General features: G+C 30.9%; 1 protein-coding gene across 2 annotated transcripts in view; it reads left to right on the top strand.

Moving 5' to 3' along the window:
• LOC132738608 (uncharacterized) overlaps window positions 1-19,610 on the top strand; it is a 73,445-nt gene that overhangs the window by 8,238 nt on the left and 45,597 nt on the right. For both annotated transcript variants that reach the window (XM_060726152.1, XM_060726153.1), the window contains exons 5-16: window positions 491-629; window positions 2,316-2,477; window positions 3,368-3,501; window positions 9,266-9,436; window positions 10,696-10,739; window positions 10,990-11,024; window positions 11,856-11,953; window positions 13,098-13,265; window positions 14,866-14,912; window positions 16,367-16,480; window positions 16,792-16,899; window positions 18,657-18,770. In XM_060726152.1, coding sequence (XP_060582135.1) covers window positions 491-629; window positions 2,316-2,477; window positions 3,368-3,501; window positions 9,266-9,436; window positions 10,696-10,739; window positions 10,990-11,024; window positions 11,856-11,953; window positions 13,098-13,265; window positions 14,866-14,912; window positions 16,367-16,480; window positions 16,792-16,899; window positions 18,657-18,770 — 1,334 coding nt within the window. The remainder of the gene's footprint in view (window positions 1-490; window positions 630-2,315; window positions 2,478-3,367; window positions 3,502-9,265; window positions 9,437-10,695; window positions 10,740-10,989; window positions 11,025-11,855; window positions 11,954-13,097; window positions 13,266-14,865; window positions 14,913-16,366; window positions 16,481-16,791; window positions 16,900-18,656; window positions 18,771-19,610) is intronic.

The raw sequence follows: 19,610 nt of genomic DNA on the forward strand, positions 1-19,610 counted from the left end.
ACTAAATTATTTAATTGAAGTCATTATGTCAGATGTCAAGAAGACAATACTGCTTTGCTTTGACAAATTACTTAAGAGTTTCTTTCTTATGCATTTCTTTATGATTCTTATAAATGTAATATGGTATTGGAATCTTAAACAATTGGAACTTACTTTTTGATGGTAAGAACAACCCTACCGGTAATTGTCTTCTAAAGCGATAAAGCTATGTCATTCTCTCTTGCAATTACAGATATAAGCATACTTTTGGACACTTGACAGATAGTTCAAGTATTTATGAAAAAAATTAAAATCTGACAGGCAAATGTCAACGTTTGTTTCAGTATGTCACATATTTGCTGCACATAACACTTTTTGATGTCACTGCTACAAATATTGACATGTCATGTATTAAAAGTGTTTATAAGCTGTAATTTTGTTTATTACAAAGAAAATGTACATAAGGATATTAATATGATTTTACGATTAATGATGTCTTTATATATTAAAGGGTTAAACTTGATAATGTAACCGAAATCAGACTTCCGGCAGTTGATGGTGATGGCGATTACATTAAATGTAAAATTTCAGAATTTGGTGAAGGAGGAGTGATATCATCACATCTGCCTCCACTCGTACAAATCATGGAGGTATATTATGTTTCATAGAGCAGTGATTAAACAAGCATTAATATAGTATTTTTTCATTAAGCTGACAGTTGTTTTTCTTAAAAATCTGCGCAAGAATTAAAAAAAGATAGCGAAAATGGATATTCTAAGTAGTTCAATTAATATTAGTTTATTTCAAACAAGTGTACTCATTTACAATTCTCAAATAAATGTTTACCACATGTGAAATGAATGATAAAGGATCAGAACCGAGGATGATGCTTATATGCATATCGTAGTATTTATTTGCTAAAGATTTGAAGTATGTAGGTCTATGTTCATGGATTTGTTTAAAACTCTAATTATTTGTTATTAAATAAGAGGGAATTTTTTATGTTAAATATAAAACTTTTGTTATTAAATAAGAAGGAATTTTATGTTAAAAATAAATTTAAACTTTTAACATGTATTTGGTAAGAAGAGACTTTCAAAAATTTATTATTTTAAAAAGAGAGATAGAGAAAAAGTAAGATAGCAGAGAAAAGAAATATTTCCAAACGGCACTGACAGTATGGCAGTGAAGAAAGAAAACAAGCTTCCTTGTGCAAATATCTTGCTTCTGTTGATTTTATTCGCCATATAGTAGTGTTTGCAGCGTTACAATACAGTAGTTTCATATGATGTTCATGAAACATAACATTTTCTTATTGAATAATGATTATTAAGTGGCCATATGAAAACGAAATGGTGTGTAGTTTCGAAATGGTGTGTAGTTTCAGTTATACCATAGCTACATAGTTTTGATTGTGGAAAGATGGTGATAAAGGTAACTACATTCGGTGCTAAGCCGTGTGTGTAGAACTTGCAGTTCTTTATTCCTAATGTAGAAATAATTTGGAATTTTAAATTGGGTTTCAATTTACATTTGAACGATGTCAGTTATGTAGATAGAAATAATTCATGTCCTACATTGCGGACGGCAAGAATGAATATTCATAGAGCGTTGTTCTTGTGCGTACGGTTTGGGTGTCCTCACTTGTTAGTTTAAATGTAAGGTGCCAGTTTAGTTCATACAAGTAAATGGCATGTGTATAGTATATTGTTCAGAAAAAGATAACGGTGTATTGAACCCCTAAGAAAATGATATCAATGTCAGATAATTCAATAGACAGGTGGTCAGAGATTTCACGACTTCTAATATTTTGCCATCTGTACATTCATAATTCAGAGGTTAACCGTCTACATTATGCGAAGTTGGTTTTTTTAGGGCTCACAACAGGATCAAACCTGGTACCGCGAGAGCCAGTTAACTCTTGTGCAAGGTTTTTCTTTCAAAAATGCCGATACAACGTAAACACTTTCGTCGGCTGTATTGCTCAGCGCCATTAGCATCGGAAACTCGGAATTCGTAATTCAAAAAATGCTATACTTCAAATGTGTATAATTCTACCAGCTTCATTTGTTTACTATCATATTTCATCTACAACTTGCATTCACACTTCGGAGATCTCAGTTCTTTAGTTAAATCATATTTCTTTGATTTCCTTTTATTTACATTTTTTTCACAACTGGCATATCATAAAACAACATTTACGAATAGATTGTATTTGGAAACAAAATAATGGTATATTTTATCTCTCAAAATTAATTTATGTATAATCTATTAAGGTAAAATCCACAAAACAAAAACAAATCATTTAATCGTTTATTTTATATTGCATCATCAAGAATTGCTCTGTTTTCATCAACGCTTCTCGAGCCAGTGGGTATGAGGATAATACATGGATTGCCGTTCCTGTCAGCGTCCGTGACTATAACAGAAAGGACATAATTTACGGGACCGAACTTTACTTTTCAGGAAAATACTCCCTAAGCACAACTGCCGTTCAGGTATAATATATTTTTTTTTAAATCCATGAATCCAATATTTATTTATTTCTATTGACTGAACAATAGTCTTCTGTACATGAATTGTTAAATGAGTGAACACGATGTTTTGAGACTGTGCTGCATTTTGTATCTGAACGAAGACGCATGTAAATTTGATATGATAAGTAAAGAATAAGAGTATACTATAAAGATTAATTCTACAGTAAACAAAATACAATTAGATATATATAGTTGCATTTCTTATTCATTCGATAACAATTTCTATTTGTTATGATTAACCATGTATATCTGACAGTTATTTTATCAATTGGTTCAGTTAGCTACTCGATGTAACTATACATTTTGACTTAAAGGGAGACACAGGCAAAACAATTGTCAGTTCTTCGTTTTGAATTTTATTAATTATAAATCTGTAAATGTCTTCACAATGAATATACTAAGTAGTCTCACGAACAAAACGTTTCTCCTTATAAAGAAAAAAATGGTGGTTTCCTAACTTGACCTACGTGGGTCAGGTTAGTGCGTTATGATTTCACAATAGTTGTTATAGGGAACTCTGAAAACGTTGAAATACTTGTCAAACGAATGATTAAGGTTTATTTCAATCATAAAATATCCACAATTTCTGTTATTGTACCTTCCAGGGTTTATTAAAGTCACATGACTAGTTTTAAAACTACTCGATGATTCTGTCGGCGTCTAAATTTCCTTCAACATACATAGACATATTTACACTTTAAAGTCACAAAATCTATAGAACTTATACAAAAATTCATGCTGACACTTTTACAAATGTCAATTTAGCGTGATTTGAGTATTACCTAATTTTGAGTATCCCTTTACACATTATTATATATACTTACCCAATGCGACACATATGTTTGTTTCAGTTTGTTGTTCAGATTCTAGATAATCTAACAACTCCAGTATTTGTAGAACCAAGTTATGAAGGAAACCATGTTTTCATCATGTATTCGGGCACGGAGTGGAAAACTCAAATATATGCTGAAGCTACTGCAAACACGTGAGTATCATTCGGAGTATAACAACTAATAGTTAATTATCTGGCTGGCAGAGACAAATCATTTTTTTTTCAGCTCTCCTGTTAAGAATGTAATAAGTAAATAAAATGATCTCAATATAAAATAAATGATCTTTATATCTGAAAAATCATTTGCATCAAAACTTTCTTTATTTGTTATTATAAGTTTTCTCGATCTTACTGCTAGTTTATTGCTTTTTTTGTAGTTCTTTTCTTAACATTCGAAATATTCTTTCAACAATTTAAACATATTCTATTGACTCCCGGCCAATGGTCGGGTTGTACTACCACAATATAGACACGTTTCTAAGAAATGGTTATAACAAGCTTAAATTGCACCGAATCTGGTCAGGAGGGCATTTCAAAAGCCGGCGATGTACATAAAGTTAGTTCCCTATATCTTATTCCTTTTTCGAATGAAAAATAAGGAATCGGTTCCTTATTCCTTTTTTGAATAAGGAATAGGGAACTAGATTTATTTAAAATAAAATATATACCTTATTTAAATAATTGCATAAAGAATCTGCATATATTATTTTGAAAAAAAAATTAAAGTCGAATAAGGAATAGGGAACCAGTTCCTTATTCCTTATTCAACTCCGAATAAGGAACAGAAGAAAATACGTAAAGAAAGACACCAGTTGCAATTATTTTTGATAAATCTCCATAAAAATGGCAAGGATCAATCATTAAAATCATGAAATAAAGCATCTACATATATTTTTTTTTTTGAAAAAAAAAAATGTTAAAGTCGAATAAGGAATAGGGAACCAGTTCCTTATTCCTTATTCAACTCCGAATTAAGAACAGATGGAAATACGTAAAGAAAGACACCAGTTGTAGTTATTTTTGATAAAGCTGCATTAGAATTAAAGGATCAATCATAACAATCATGAAATAAAGCATCTGCATGAAAATATTTTGGAAAAAACAATGTTCAGGTTCTTTCGACTCTGAATTAGGAAAAGAAGTAATTACGTTAAGAAAGACAGCAGTTGCAGTTATGTTTGATAAATCTGCATAAGAATTGCAAGGATCATTAAAATAATAAAATAAAGCATCTACATATTTTTTTTTGAAAAAAAATGCTAAAGTCGAATAAGGAAAAGGGTTTGATCCTTGCAATTCTAATGCAGATTTATCAACAATAACTGCAACTGGTGTCTTTCTTTACGTATTTTCTTCTGTTCCTTATTCGGAGTTGAATAAGGAATAAGGAACTGGTTCCCCATTCCTTATTCGACTTTAACAATTTTTTCAAAAAAAAAAAAATAAGTAAATGCTTTATTTCATGATTTTTTATGATTCATCTTTGCCATTCTTATGGAGATTTATCAAAATAATTTCAATTAGTGTTTTCTTTACGTATTTTCTTCTGTTCCTTATTCGGAGTTGAACAAGGAATAAGGAACTGGTTCCCTATTCCTTATTCGACTTTAACATTTTTTTTCAAAAAATATTATGTAGATGCTTTATTTCATGATTTTAATGATTGATCCTTGCAATTCTAATGCAGCTTTATCAAAAATAATTGCAACTACTGTCTTTCTTTACATAGTTACTCCTGTTCTTTATTCGGAGTCGAATGAACCTGGTTATTTTTTTTTCCAAAATATTTTTTTTTACTTATGCTTTATTTCAAGATTTTTATGATTGATACTTGCAATTCTTATGCAGATTTAACAAAAATAACTGAAACTGGTGTCTTTCTTTACGTATTTTCTTCTGTTCCTTATTCGGAGTTAAATAAGGAATAAGGAACTGGTTCTCTTTTCTTTGTTGGAATTTAACATTTTTTTTTAAATGTAAATGCTTTATTTCATGATTTTGATTATTGATCCTTGCAATTCTTATGCAGATTTATCAAAAATAACTGCAACTGGTGTCTTTCTTTACGTATTTCCTTCTGGTCCTTATTCGGAGTTGAATAAGGAATAAGGAACTGGTTCCCCATTCCTTATTCGACTTTAACATTTTTTTCAAAAAAAAAAATATGTAAATGCTTTATTTCATGATTTTGATGATTGATCCTTGCAATTCTTATGCAGATTTATCAAAAAGAAACTGCAACTGGTGTCTTTCTTTACGTATCTTCTTCTGTTCCTTATTCGGAGTTGAATAAGGAACTGGTTCCCTATTCCTTATTCGACTTAAACATTTTTTTTTTCAAAACAAATTGATGTAAATGTTTTATTGTATGATTTTAATGATAGATCCTTGCCATTCTTATGCAGATTTATCAAAAATATTTGCAACTGGTGTCTTTCTTTACGTATTTTCTACTGTTCCTTATTCGGAGTTGAATAAGAAATAAGGAACTGGTTCCCTATTCCTTATTCGACTTAAACATTTTTTTCAAAAATATTTTTATGCTAATGCTTTATTTCATGATTTTAATGATTGATCCTTGCAATTCTTATGCAGATTTATCAAAATAACTGCAATTGGTGTGTTTCTTTACGTATTTCCTTCTGTTCCTTATTCGGAGTTTAATAAGGAATAAGGAACTGGTTCCCTATTTCTTATTTGACTTAAATATTTTTTTTCGAAAAAAAAATATGGAATGCTTTATTTCATGATTTTTATGATTGATCCTTGCAATTCTAATGCAGATTTATCAACAATAACTGCAACTGGTGTCTTTCTTTACGTATTTTCTTCTGTTCCTTATTCGGAGTTGAATTAGGAACTGGTTCCCTATTCCTTATTCGACTTTAACATTTTTTTTCAAAACAAATTGATGTAAATGTTTTATTGTATGATTTTAATGATAGATCCTTGCCATTCTTATGCAGATTTATCAAAAATATTTGCAACTGATGTCTTTCTTTAAGTATTTTCTACTGTTTCTTATTTGGAGTTGAATAAGGAATAAGGAACTGGTTCCCTATTCCATATTCGATTTTAACATTTTTTTCAAAATAACATTTATTTCAAAAATATTTTTATGCTAATGCTTTATTTCATGATTTTAATGATTGATCCTTGCAATTCTAATGCAGATTTATCAAAATAAATGCAATTGGTGTCTTTCTTTACGTATTTTCTTCTGTTCCTTATTCGGAGTTGAATAAGGAATAAGGAACTGGTTCCCTATTCGTTATTTGACTTAAACATTTTTTTTTCAAAAAAAAAATATAGAATGCTTTATTTCATGATTTTAATGATTGATCCTTGCAATTCTAATGCAGATTTATCAAAATAATTGCAACTGGTGTCTTTCTTTACGTATTTTCTTCTGGTCCTGATTCGGAGTTGAATAAGGAATAAGGAACTGGTTCCCTCTTCCTTATTCGACTTTAACATTTTTTAAAAAATATACGTAAATGCTTTATTTCATGATTTTAATGATTGATCCTTGCAATTCATATGCAGTTTTATCAAAAATAAGTGCAACTGGTGTCTTTCTTTACGTATTTTCTTCTGTTCCTTATTCGGAGTTTAATAAGGAATCAGGAACTGGTTCCCTATTCCTTATTCGACTTTAACCTTTTTTTCAAAACAAATTGATGTAAATGCTTTATTGTATGATTTTAATGATAGATCCTTGCCATTCTTATGCAGATGTATCAAACATATTTGCAACTGGTGTCTTTCTTTACGTATTTTCTACTGTTCCTTAATCGGAGTTGAATAAGGAATAAGGAACTGGTTCCCTATTCCTTATTCGACTTAAACATTTTTTTCAAAAATATTTTTATGCTAATGCTTTATTTCATGATTTTAATGATTGATCCTTGCAATTCTAATGCAGATTTATCAAAATAACTGCAATTGGTGTGTTTCTTTACGTATTTCCTTCTGTTCCTTATTCGGAGTTTAATAAGGAATAATGAACTGGTTCCCTATTCCTTATTTGACTTAAATATTTTTTTTTCGAAAAAAATATGGAATGCTTTATTTCATGATTTTAATGATTGATCCTTGCAATTCTTATGCAGATTTATCAAAAATATTTGCAACTGGTGTCTTTCTTTACGTATTTTCTTCTGGTCCTGATTCGGAGTTGAATAAGGAATAAGGAACTGGTTCCCTCTTCCTTATTCGACTTTAACATTTTTTAAAAAAAAATATGTAAATGCTTTATTTTATGATTTTAATGATTGATCCATGCAATTCTTATGCAAATTTATCAAAAATAACTGCAACTGGTGTCTTTCTTTACGTATTTTCTTCTGTTCCTTATTCGGAGTTGAATAAGGAATAAGGAACTGGTTCCCTATCCCTTATTCGACTTTAACATTTTTTCAAACATATTTTTATGCTAATGCTTTATTTCATGATTTTAATGATTTTTCCTTGCAAATTTAATGCAGATTTTTCAAAATAAATGCAACTGGTTTCTTTCTTTACGTATTTTCTTCAGTTCCTTATTCGGAGTTGAATAAGTAATTAGGAACTGGTTCCCTATTCCTTATTCGACTTTAACATTTTTTTTCAAAATAATTTATGCAGATTCTTTTTGCAATGATTTGAATGAGGTATAAATTTTATTTTCAATAAATACTTATTCTTCTTTTCTTAATTTAGATATGAAACTAGTTCCCTATTCCTTATTCGAAAAAGGAATAAGGAACTGATTCCTTAATTCTTATTCGAAAAATGAATAAGGTATTAGGAATAGGGAACTAACTGTATGTACATGCAAATGTATAGTATACAATTACTCGATGACAACAGAAAATGTGAATTACTGCAAATGTAGTTGTGCGTTTTGAGCGCGCGTGTAAGCATGTGTGTTGGTGTTGGTGAACGAAACAGTTTGTACACACGATGGGATTTAAAATAAATTGCTACACATAACACTTGTAGACAATATGTTCCGTGCAATACACATTTACCATAGTCAAGGTAATGGCAAGGCATTGAACTTCGTGTATTTCACAAATAGTCCATAGTGCAGTAAGGAAACGTGTACGTTCATAAATTCAGCATGCATGAACGTTTGTTTGTTTGTGTTGTTTTTTTAAATGTTAGTGCATAATACCACAACAAGAGAAAATTTGTATTTCATAGGACCAAAGTCTCAGACCAAAAGGACAATCTCACATCGAAAAATTGCTCTCACTTTTTGTAATATAGTCCAAAGTGCTGTTAAATGTCATTATAGAATTTCAAGAAGCCATGTGAAAATATTTCATAAAGCTTACGATTGTCAGATGAAAAACGACTTTACAAACGTGCATGATTTGTATTCATGTATCTGTATAATGAAAAACTATCCTTATATATCCGTTGACAACTTCAACATATCTTCCATTAAAATACCCCTTCGCTTTGTTTTAACCAATACCTTCAACAGAAAAGGGCAGTTTGGTTTTGTTAGTATTGACGCTTAGCCTCAAGATACAAACTATCTATCCATTTTGATAAGCCTTCTTAAAATCAAACCAGAATCAACATATAAAAACTCAAAGAAATATGTTTGAATTGACGTATTTACACATCATTCAATGCACGACATCGATGTATTTCTGCTATTTGTTTGCAGGATAAAGTGGCAACTAATCTTATATAATTAAGGGAAAGTAGGGTGTTTAATTTTGTCACACCAAAAATTTCTAGTATATTTTCCCATTAAGTTGTTTTCGAAAAGCGATACATTTGTTTCTATTATATGGAATGATTTCAGGGAATGAACTCATGGCCTTAAATGAAAAGTTAATGCGTATTAAAGTATACTTTCTAATTATTGATAGTAATATAAATATAATAAAAAAACTGACAAGATTGTTGTTTTTCTTAGTACTATAGAAGAGTTTACAACTTTTGGACTCGAAGAAGAAAAGCTTATCTTATCAAATGCTCAACAGGACCCTAAAAGGTCGCAAGTAATGTTCACCATAATGTCATGGAAACCAACAGATACGGATGTAGGGAGACATATAGCATGCGTTATTGTTACTGATTCTACTGGGTAAGATACAACAGAATCTTGTTTCTTATTTCATACCATGTGTAAAATGTAAAAAAAAGCAAGCGTTTGAAAAATCTTTCTGTTTAAACATCAATCAATAGTTGGTCATTTTAGCCTCGTTTCATTTCCCCGAGTGTAAAACATCCATACCAAATCCACAGTGTTCTATATTTTAACCTCGTTTCCTGTTTCATGTTAATTGTTCATTTAAATGCATTATTTACCTAAGATGTTTTTTTTAAAAGAGTTTGAAAGTGTCAAACATTTGTTTTTTTATTATGTTTAAAACATGTTAAGTGTATAACTACTAAACAAATAAATTAGCACAGGGCGTGAGGTAATATGCCGCAATAGTAGCAATGTGTTAACAATGTAGTGTACATATTTTTTTATTTATATTTTCTTTATTTTTTTATTTTTTGCTTCCATACAAAATACACATTCATAACAATTATAAAAATTGTCAAAAGAAACAAAATATAGTTCACATTACGTATGTGGCAAATGTGCAATATTTATGAATCTGTAACAAGATATCAAAGATAAAAAGTGTTGCTATTTAGAAATAGTAATGATAACATTTGTGAAGCATAATGGACATTTAAAGGAATATTAGCTTTATTGAATATTATACAAATACATAATAGTCGGGTAAAAACAATGATATGTAATAAAAAAAATATTGCTGAAGGCGAAAGGTGAAACACATCATATTCACAAACTGAATTATCTATTTGTTTTATTTAATACATGTATTTTATAAATAATGTTTGTGTGGTTATTCAAATTTGCTTATGTACACGACTACTGTTCCGTTTGCTTTCATTTTCTATATTATTCTATAATTTAACTTCATACAGTTTTTTAACGAACGCATAGACTGTATCAATTCGTACAATTCCAAAATACCTATACAATCAACGACAATGCACTACATTCACTGTCATGCATGCGGTTAGCCCAAGACATATCCTTGTTTCCTTTGACGGAATTTCGAGAAAATTTATTTTTAGGGGATAAACGGTGAATTTACTTCGAAAATCTATTTTTAGGAAAAGGGGTGAAAATACTATGAATTTGACTTGTTTCTGCTTGTTTTTATTTTGTTTTTTCTTAAAAAGTAACGACTTTTCAATATACTTCTATATTACATTTTGTGTATATACATATATCGTGTATAATAATATAATTCATATTATCTAACACTACGTTTTTGTTTGTTTAATCTTTTGGATATATTAATTTTTGAAATGCTTCAGCGTTGACTCTGATGAACAAAGATGTTTTGTGTTAGATGTTCAGCGTGAGTAAATAATTTTGCTATAGTTTGCAATTGCTATTAAAGGGGATAATCAAAGTTTAACTTACAATTAGATAAGTGATAACTGATTGTTTTTTGTGTTTTTCTTTTTTAATTTTGCAAAGATTTTTCATTTTAATAAATTTTAGTGAATAGAAAAGCGGTTTTATTGAAACGGTGCATATATAATAACCATTACATGTATATACACATTATTCTTTAAAGGGATATAGATTTCTGATGTACTTTTCAGCTGATGTTTTCAACCACTCATCGTCATATTCTACGGTACGTCATATATCTAAAACCTTCTATTGCTTACGGATGTTTCAAATTTGTAACCCAAAAAATCACGGACCGAAATTAAACACTCAGTCTTGGATACAAACCCACGCCCTCACTTTATACACAAATGAACCAACGCTGTGAGTTATTTAGCAAAATAACTGAAATCACTAAAGCAACTGTCAGAGGTTTCATTTGACTTCTTAATTACGTCTGTTTTGATGACAGTTATATTTTTCATGTCAGAAATTCTATTCTCATTATACGAAGTCTAGATAATTGTTAAATTCTGAATGCATCAGGTAAAAATCCCGCTCTTTGATTTCGAATTAAGTCCTTTAATTACAAATTAACAATACAAAGCACTTAAACATCGAACCAAAGCGTACAGGTTTGACGTAGTTGTCAAGTGATAATACATATTTGCGCTTACATGAAACAATGAATTAATTAAATATGATTTTTTTTTCATATGACTGTAAATGATTGTAGCATATTTGAAATTATTGATTTAAATTCCTTTATTTCAATAACATATATTTGCCATTATTTCTCCTCATTTCAAATAGTTATTGTTCCTTTTCATTACAGGGACTGACCGTGCCAAAATGCTTATTGTATTCATTATCAAACTGAGCTGAATTGACTGTTTAAATGATTGACTGTTAAAATCGTGACTGACCAACAGTTGATATTGGAAAAGTTTTTAGGATAAAAAATAAATCTGCCCCAGAATTTTAATGAACCAGATTACGAACTTATTTTGACTTTCCCTTGTTCGCTTTCTTTTTCCCTTGTATTGGCATAATATTAGTTCATGTTTATTATTTCCAGAACAAGCCGTATTTCATTGACATCCCATCACCTGGCCAGCTTGTTGCATGCAAAATTCACGCAACTTGTGTTGTTGCTTTATATGTAAAATCTGGAGTGTACGTATGTTCAACTACTTGGTTAACATTGTTATCAAATACAAAAAACAGAATCCCTTAAGAACGTCCAAACGGCGACATTAAAAACGCTGCAGGCTTGGTTTGATTGAGCCTATTCATAGACGGTACTTGAATGTGCAAGCTACTATCGAACCCCCTAGAACAAGCCAAATCTGTTCAGTGTAAATTTTTATATGGGTAAAAGCATGCAAGTGATATTTTAGTTATTCATTTAACAAACTAAGCAATTGTTTAAATGCGTTTAACGAGAGATGATCAAGAATTACCAGAAATTTGTTTATAATTCTGACAATTTTATTCCTACGCAAAGTTCAATGTTTTTTAAACTATTTGAATGCAAAATATAATTGATAAAATGGCAACAAGTACTGCCTTATAACGCCTTATATAACCATTTGAAACACTACAGCGGCAAAGCTCAAAGATCGCGACGTTCGTTGACATCTATAATAAGCCAAAGTGCTTGTTACGAAAACGGATCTTGACTAAAATTTGCCGGCGCGTTAAACGTCAATTAAAAAATTTAACTAAAAAATATAAAGAAATGTTCCATATTTAATGCATTCAACTTTGAGATGCGTATGACTTTACCCCTTTCTCCGCCGCACACTTACAATTAAATCAAACAACAGTTCAGCAGTCATAGGTTTGAGCATAATTATTATGAATGACATCCGGGATTTTTCCGACAAAAGGAAATCATATGGTATATGAACATTATAATAAACGCATTGGGTTATAAAGCATTGATCTTTACACAGCGGCAAATACTTTGAAAATATTTTTGTATGTTTTCGACGTCAACGCTTATGACGTGACAGCGTTCAGATCAAGTAATATGCACACTGCTTTGCTTGCTTAAATATGCATGGGGTGAGCATAATGTGTTTAATAGTTTGAAGTTTTGTTTCCTTGTAAAAGCATATATTACTCATTAATATAGTGTTTGTTATATGAACATGTAATATTTATTTTTATATTTTTAGCTTAATTCCGAGTAATTCTGGGTCATCCCGCGTATATGCTAGCAATACAAAATAATTTCCATTCAGGCTAATAAAAATTAACTTTACATCCATGAGCATAAATAAATAGATAAATATGTAATATGTAATTTTCATAGTGATGTGTCTGAAATACATGTAACTGACAGTTACATTGACAAGTATGAAATCGGCCCAATACAATCTCTTACACACAAAGGCCAGGCAGTGTATAAAGCTGACTTGTCGTTTGAACATTCAATGCATGGAAAGGAACGTATATGCTTTAAAGCAAAGGACGTTAATGGGTGAGTGTCATACAAGATTTTTCTTCTTACGTTTGACAAGTAATTACTCTTTGTTTCTTTTCTTGTTACTTTGTTCAGCACACATACCTCAAAAGGCTTTAGAGATATTAATTTGAAACTTGATGACATAGACCACGGTACGAATGAATGCAGATGACAAGAATTCCAACTCTCTCTACATCGCAATTTTGCAATTAGTGCCCTTTGTTGGTTTTCATGCTTAATTTGATTTTATTTCTTTCTTCTTTTTTTTTTGCTATAACTCAACATATTTAAGAGATATCAGCATGAAAGCTCATGACTCTCATATACCAGCAATGCACTTATTTTGTTATTACTTTGTTGTTAGTCTATGCAATTAATTTAAGAATAAACTCTTTTTATATTTTTTCTACTGTCCGGTGGGGGATCTGGAAGTCTTTTACCGTTTTTTGTTTTTCAGGCAGTGTATAAAGCTTATTGTGTAATTACTTTTATCGTTTTACAACATATGCGTAATTACTTTAATCGTTTTGAGTGGAAGTGCCTCCGTGTAAATATATAGGTTGCATCGAAAAGAAAGAGTCGGAATTTTACATAAATTTGCACATTGTAATTAATTCAAATGTTCCTGTATATTCTTGTTCAAACTATATTCTTACGAATTAAAGGGTTACAATTTTTAGTGTATATTTCAATTGATTCCCAAATCCTCCCTATTTGTTTGTGTATTGCGATCAAGACAAATTGCAGTACACCAGATGTCTAGTTTGGCATAGGAACAAATATTCATACTGTTTCTTACAGCTAAGTTCAGTTCCGGGTATGTGATATCATAATTTAAATGTTTAACATATAAACTGCAAAGATATGAAGATGTAACTTATTGCATATTATGATTATATGAAACACTTGCCCCTCACCACTGTGGGTTCGAATTCCGACAGGGACTTTGGATTCTTTTATTTGAGGAAGCTATCCAGCTAGCTAACGGAACGTCGGTGGTTCTACTCAGGTGCCCGTTCGTGCCTGAAATAATGACTTTTATTGTGTCGATGAGACGAAAAACCCAAAACAAACAAAAAATATATATATATATAAACATTCTGCAGATGAAAATTGCATCAATCTACAAAGCGTTTTGAAAAGAGAAATTCCATATTTTGGTGCCTTAAGTGTATTCTTAGAGTATGATAAATATTTTAAATTCAGGCTAAGTCATATATTACGCCAAGCGCGCTCAAAAATAATTGGCAATTTGCGTATATGAAAATAATATTTCGTCAGATTTATCAGGTTTTTTGTTGTTTTTTTTTGTTTTTTAAAAATTTTACAAAGACAAATTAAGAGCAAAAGTAACTATAATAATATATAGGCATTTTTCGTAGAAAAAAAAACATTTTTTTTACTATTGCATCTTTGTGTCTAAAAATTGAAGTGATGTATCTTAAATGACAATATTATTCAAACTTAATTTATTTCAATCCGAATATTTATGCACAGTAAAATTGAATAAGGAAATTTTGATACATTGACTTTGTTTGCACGTCAATGCTCTTCCTGTAAATCCAGACTGACTTAAAAATTGAATGCTTTGATGTTGTTGTTTTTTCTGTTACAGCGGTGAAAGTGAAGAAGTATGTATCACAAGCAGTATTGAACCACCAGGTGTGTAATTACTTTTATCATTGAACCACCAGGTGTGTATTTACTTTTATCATTGGACCACCAAGTGTGCAATTACTTTTATCGTTTTTAGTGGATTTTTCTTCGTGTAAATATATAGGTTGTAAGGTAATATCGTACAGAAAGAATCGGAATTTTACATAAATGTTCACATTGTCATTAATTCAAATGTTCCTGTAGATTCTTGAAATATATAAACAACGATATTTCCTCCCTTGTAAAAGTGGAATTTAATTTGGAAGTCAATATTCGATATAACATAATTGACAAAATATGAAAAGAATCATAATAAACAGCTGACCTAAATATTTATAACTTGGTTAAAGCAATTCAAGCTCATCACCATATAACATATATAAATACAACATATCAAACATAAAAGACACATGCCATGCACATATTTAGCTGAAACATATTAGTTCATGAAATTTGAGAATAATTACAATGATTACAATGATCAATAATACTGGAAATTTCCTTAAAAACATTTGAATACGTAAGAATAATGCTCAATAATTTGTCTACATTTACTTTACATTTAAAACTTTACTAGCCAGTAATAAAAGAATATGGTAATAAAATATCAAAGTATGTACTCTTTTTCACCTATTATGCTACTTATTTTCTACAAATATCAACATCTATTCAAGGTAAGAAATCTAGAAAGCCATATGTAAATAAGTCAGAACAAAAACTTTCATCGACTTTACTTTTCGAAATGTCCGTTACATGTTTCGCGATAAATGGTATCATGATAAAGTAAAGGTAGACAAATTGAATGGCGAAGGGAGACTACGCGCTAGTGTTTTCCTTACATAAGTTCACATCTAGCTGTATTTGATGTGTGATTTTTTGTGAAGTCCATTATCCCTGACTGGTTAATTTTAAAATATCTTTTCAAAAACAGTTTCAGACTCAAAACGAAAACTACTTCTATAAATAGAAATTCGTAATTGTCACCTTTTTATAGCTTTTGAGGTCATGTTACCAGTCTTGTGCAGCTATTGAATGCATTCGTAACATACTGCGTAATACAAAAAATAGAAATTTATTGTGGAAGATACAAATGTAAGAAACACATTTTCGAATTAAGTTTATATTGTGTTTTGTTTTTCATACTGACTTCCATGCGATTGAGGCGTGAAATTTGTTTTTGTTCTCATTCATTTATATGACATGTTTCGAATCAACGAAGAAGAAACCAATATTTGACTTTATATGATAGAAAATGGAATAAAGATTTGGTTCTGAATTTATTTTTAGCATAATTGTTTAAAATCGTGTCAATGGACACAAAAATTATAAACAAAAATAGCTCGCGCCTCTTGGCGCGGAGCAATAAGGCACATGTTAAATTGGAAATAACACTTAAAATGGCGACCAAGGGAGGTAATAATTATCAACATCATTATCTGCGCTTATCATATTTCATACAGATCCGTGTATGTCAGCACCGTGTAAAAATTCAGCTCATTGTGAGAGAGATATAGACACTGGTGGATATAGATGTATATGTATGCCTAAAACATATGGGAAAACGTGCGAACATAGTAAGTACATATATTTTCGTGTTATTATCATTTGCGACGACATAAAGTATTTATTCTACAGTGAGTGTTACTGTAGATTTCATGGGTTCAAGCAAGTAATTGAGTCCGCACATTCACTTCCTTTTCAGAACGTTGAAAATTGATGATAACGCAGGCATTCATTAACATTTGTGTTGTTTTGCATCATGCACGTCTTTCATTTTATGCTATATACTTTAAAACACTATTTGTGTGCAATAAAAATCTCTTAATGAATGTTGTTTCTATTATAAACAAATTCTTTGCAATTATATGATTAACGATTATTTCAGAAATTGATTTCTGTGATCCAGATCCATGCGTTCAAAAAAACATCTATATTTGTTTTAATGGAATGTGCAACTGTAAACCGGGATTTAATGGGACATTCTGCGAAAATAGTGAGTCCAATTATATTTCAGCAGAAAAATGTCAGTTTATGACATATCTTACTGAGAAGTGAAAAATTGCAATATTTTGAAATTTTCCTTTTTTGATGTGGGACCAGTTACGTAAGTTTAAAGCCGTTCAACTACGCAGGAAATTAAATAAAGTTTCCTTTTAAAAGGAAAGGCTTGCTCAGTGTGTCATCATCCCTTCCCTTTAAAATTGTGGGTTTTTTTTATTATGACATTTTGTTTTGAATTACGGTATTTGTATATCATAAAGGGTTTATATAGTTTTTTTCTCGAAAAAAAAAAGTTTCACTTTTAAAGGGATAGGTAGGGTAAGCTCAAGACTGGACGAGCACCTGTGCCCATTTTTTGAGCACCAGTGGTTATGTGTAAATAGGGACCAGAAGTCCACTGTTTATAACTGAACGGGAACATGCTGACGATAACAGTTGCAACTTTTTTGTAAAAATGAATATTTTTTTGTCAAAAACGATTTGAAATCTATTCTCTATTAAAATAATCAATCGTAAAAAATACTAACATTGGCTCTCGCGTGGAGATCAATCTATCGTACTGAAGGACATTTCATTTCCACTTTTTTCGCAGAGAGAGTCATTCGTTTTGGCAGTTGCTAATTTCATTTCTATAGCAGCTTTAGAGACAAGTGAATGCACTAAAAGACTTCGTTACGTGGTACCAATTAATAAGCATGTATCAACAATGTTACACGGACGTGGTAAGGTTAATGATATGCATGGGCTATTTTTAGATTACCTCAGCAAGACGTTTAAACTATGTCAGTAGATCTAAATATAACTTGACCATGCACTAATATTCTGCGTGATTCGGTCACGATATTTTGGTAAGCAGGACCGCCCTTTGGAGACGGAATAATACTACAGTAACCATTCTCTATTTTATAACACTAATAAAGACAAAAATCAATTATAAAAGAAACTAACTTTTGCGTCTTGAAAAAGAATTTAAACGGAATCAAGTGAAAATAGAAAAACAAACTGGGATTTCCAAAGTAACTAAAATAACTTAGATTTCCGTAATATTACTTCGTCTGATTCCGCAGTATGACGGAATCGCCCGAATTGTCACGATTGCAATCGGAACAACCTTGGCTATTATAATTAATCCGAAGAGTGACGGAAAGGGCCGAAAAGATGCGATTGGCACGATTGCAACTGGTTTCCCGTTCAATCATGCACTAACAAATGTAAACAGGAAACCACCTAACCGGAACAACTTTTCCAAAACAAATAGGCTTGCAGCCGTGGCTGCAAGCCAAAAAAAAAACAGAGATCCACTACTGTTTTATTGACTGCAGGAAACAAACGCACCGAAAAAGTTCAACGCGACGGTTGCTAGAACAAAACAATTCAAGTTAACAGTTTAAAGTAAAGTTTAAGCAAAGCTTTAGAGTGAGTGAAATGCAGATGGCGATTTTATTCATTTTTTAATTTATTTCATTTTATTTATTTCCTTGATAAAACCAAGTATTTCATTATTAAACAAATAAGTGGATTTGTTGTTTACTTTTTCAAAAGTATTCTTTATCATTAATCAAAATTTTGCAACAGTTTAATGATGTTGGTTAAAATGTGTTTCATATTTTAAAGCATTTTTTTAAACATTCTCAAAGCAACCTCTAAAAGATACAACCAAAGTTATTTTTGCTCTTGTTTCAGCAAGTGAAATATTTCTGGACTACGAGTGTTTAGCTTTACTTACTAAAATACATACGTATATTGTAGATATTAACGATTGTCAACAAAATGCATGCAATCAACATGGAATATGTATCGATGGTGTCCAAAATTATACATGTGAATGCTTTGATCGTTATAAAGGGGAACATTGTGAAACGGGTGAGACATTTGGTCCATTTTTAGCTCACCTGAGCACGAAGTGCTCAAAGGTGAGCTTTTGTCATCACTCTGCGTCCGTCGTGCGTCGTGCGTCGTGCGTCGTGCGTCGTGCGTCCTTCAAAAAATGGCGTCAAACTTTTCAAACAACATCTCCTCCTAAACTACATGGCCAATTGCAACCAAACTTTACAGAAATGATCCTTAGGTGGACCCCTTTCAAAGTTGTTCAAAAATTTAAATTCCATTAAAAACTCTGGTTGCCATGGCAACCAATAAGAAAAACTTAAAAAATCTTCTTCTAAAAAACCGTAAGAGCTAGAGCTTAGATATTTGGCATGAAACATCTTCTAATGAGTGCCTACCAAGTTTGTTCAAATCAAAGCCCTAGGGTCAAAATTGGCCCCGCCCCAGGGGGTCATTGATTTTCCCTATATGCATATAGTAAAAACTTAAAAAATCTTCTTTTAAAGAACTCAAAGAGCTAGAGCTAAGATATTTAGCATGAAACATGTTCTAATGGGTGTCTACCAAGTTTGTTCAAATAAAAGCCCTGGGGTCAAAATTGGCTCCGCCCCGGGGGTCATTGATTTTCCTTATATGTGTATAGCAAAAACTTAAAAAATCTTCTTTAAAAAAACCCAAATAGCTGGAGTTTAGCTATTAAGCATGAAACATCTTCTAGTGAGTGTCTACAAAGTTTGTTCAAATCAAAGCCCTAGGGTCAAAAATTGGCCCCGCCCCGGGGTCATTGATTTTCCTTATATGACTGTGTATAGCAAAAACTTAAAAATCTTCTTTGAAAAAACCCAGATAGCTAGTGTTTAGATATAAAGCATGAAA

This window comes from Ruditapes philippinarum, unplaced genomic scaffold, assembly GCF_026571515.1.
Source record: "Ruditapes philippinarum isolate M1 unplaced genomic scaffold, ASM2657151v2 ctg188_1_1_1_1, whole genome shotgun sequence".
NCBI classification, from domain to species: domain Eukaryota; kingdom Metazoa; phylum Mollusca; class Bivalvia; order Venerida; family Veneridae; genus Ruditapes; species Ruditapes philippinarum.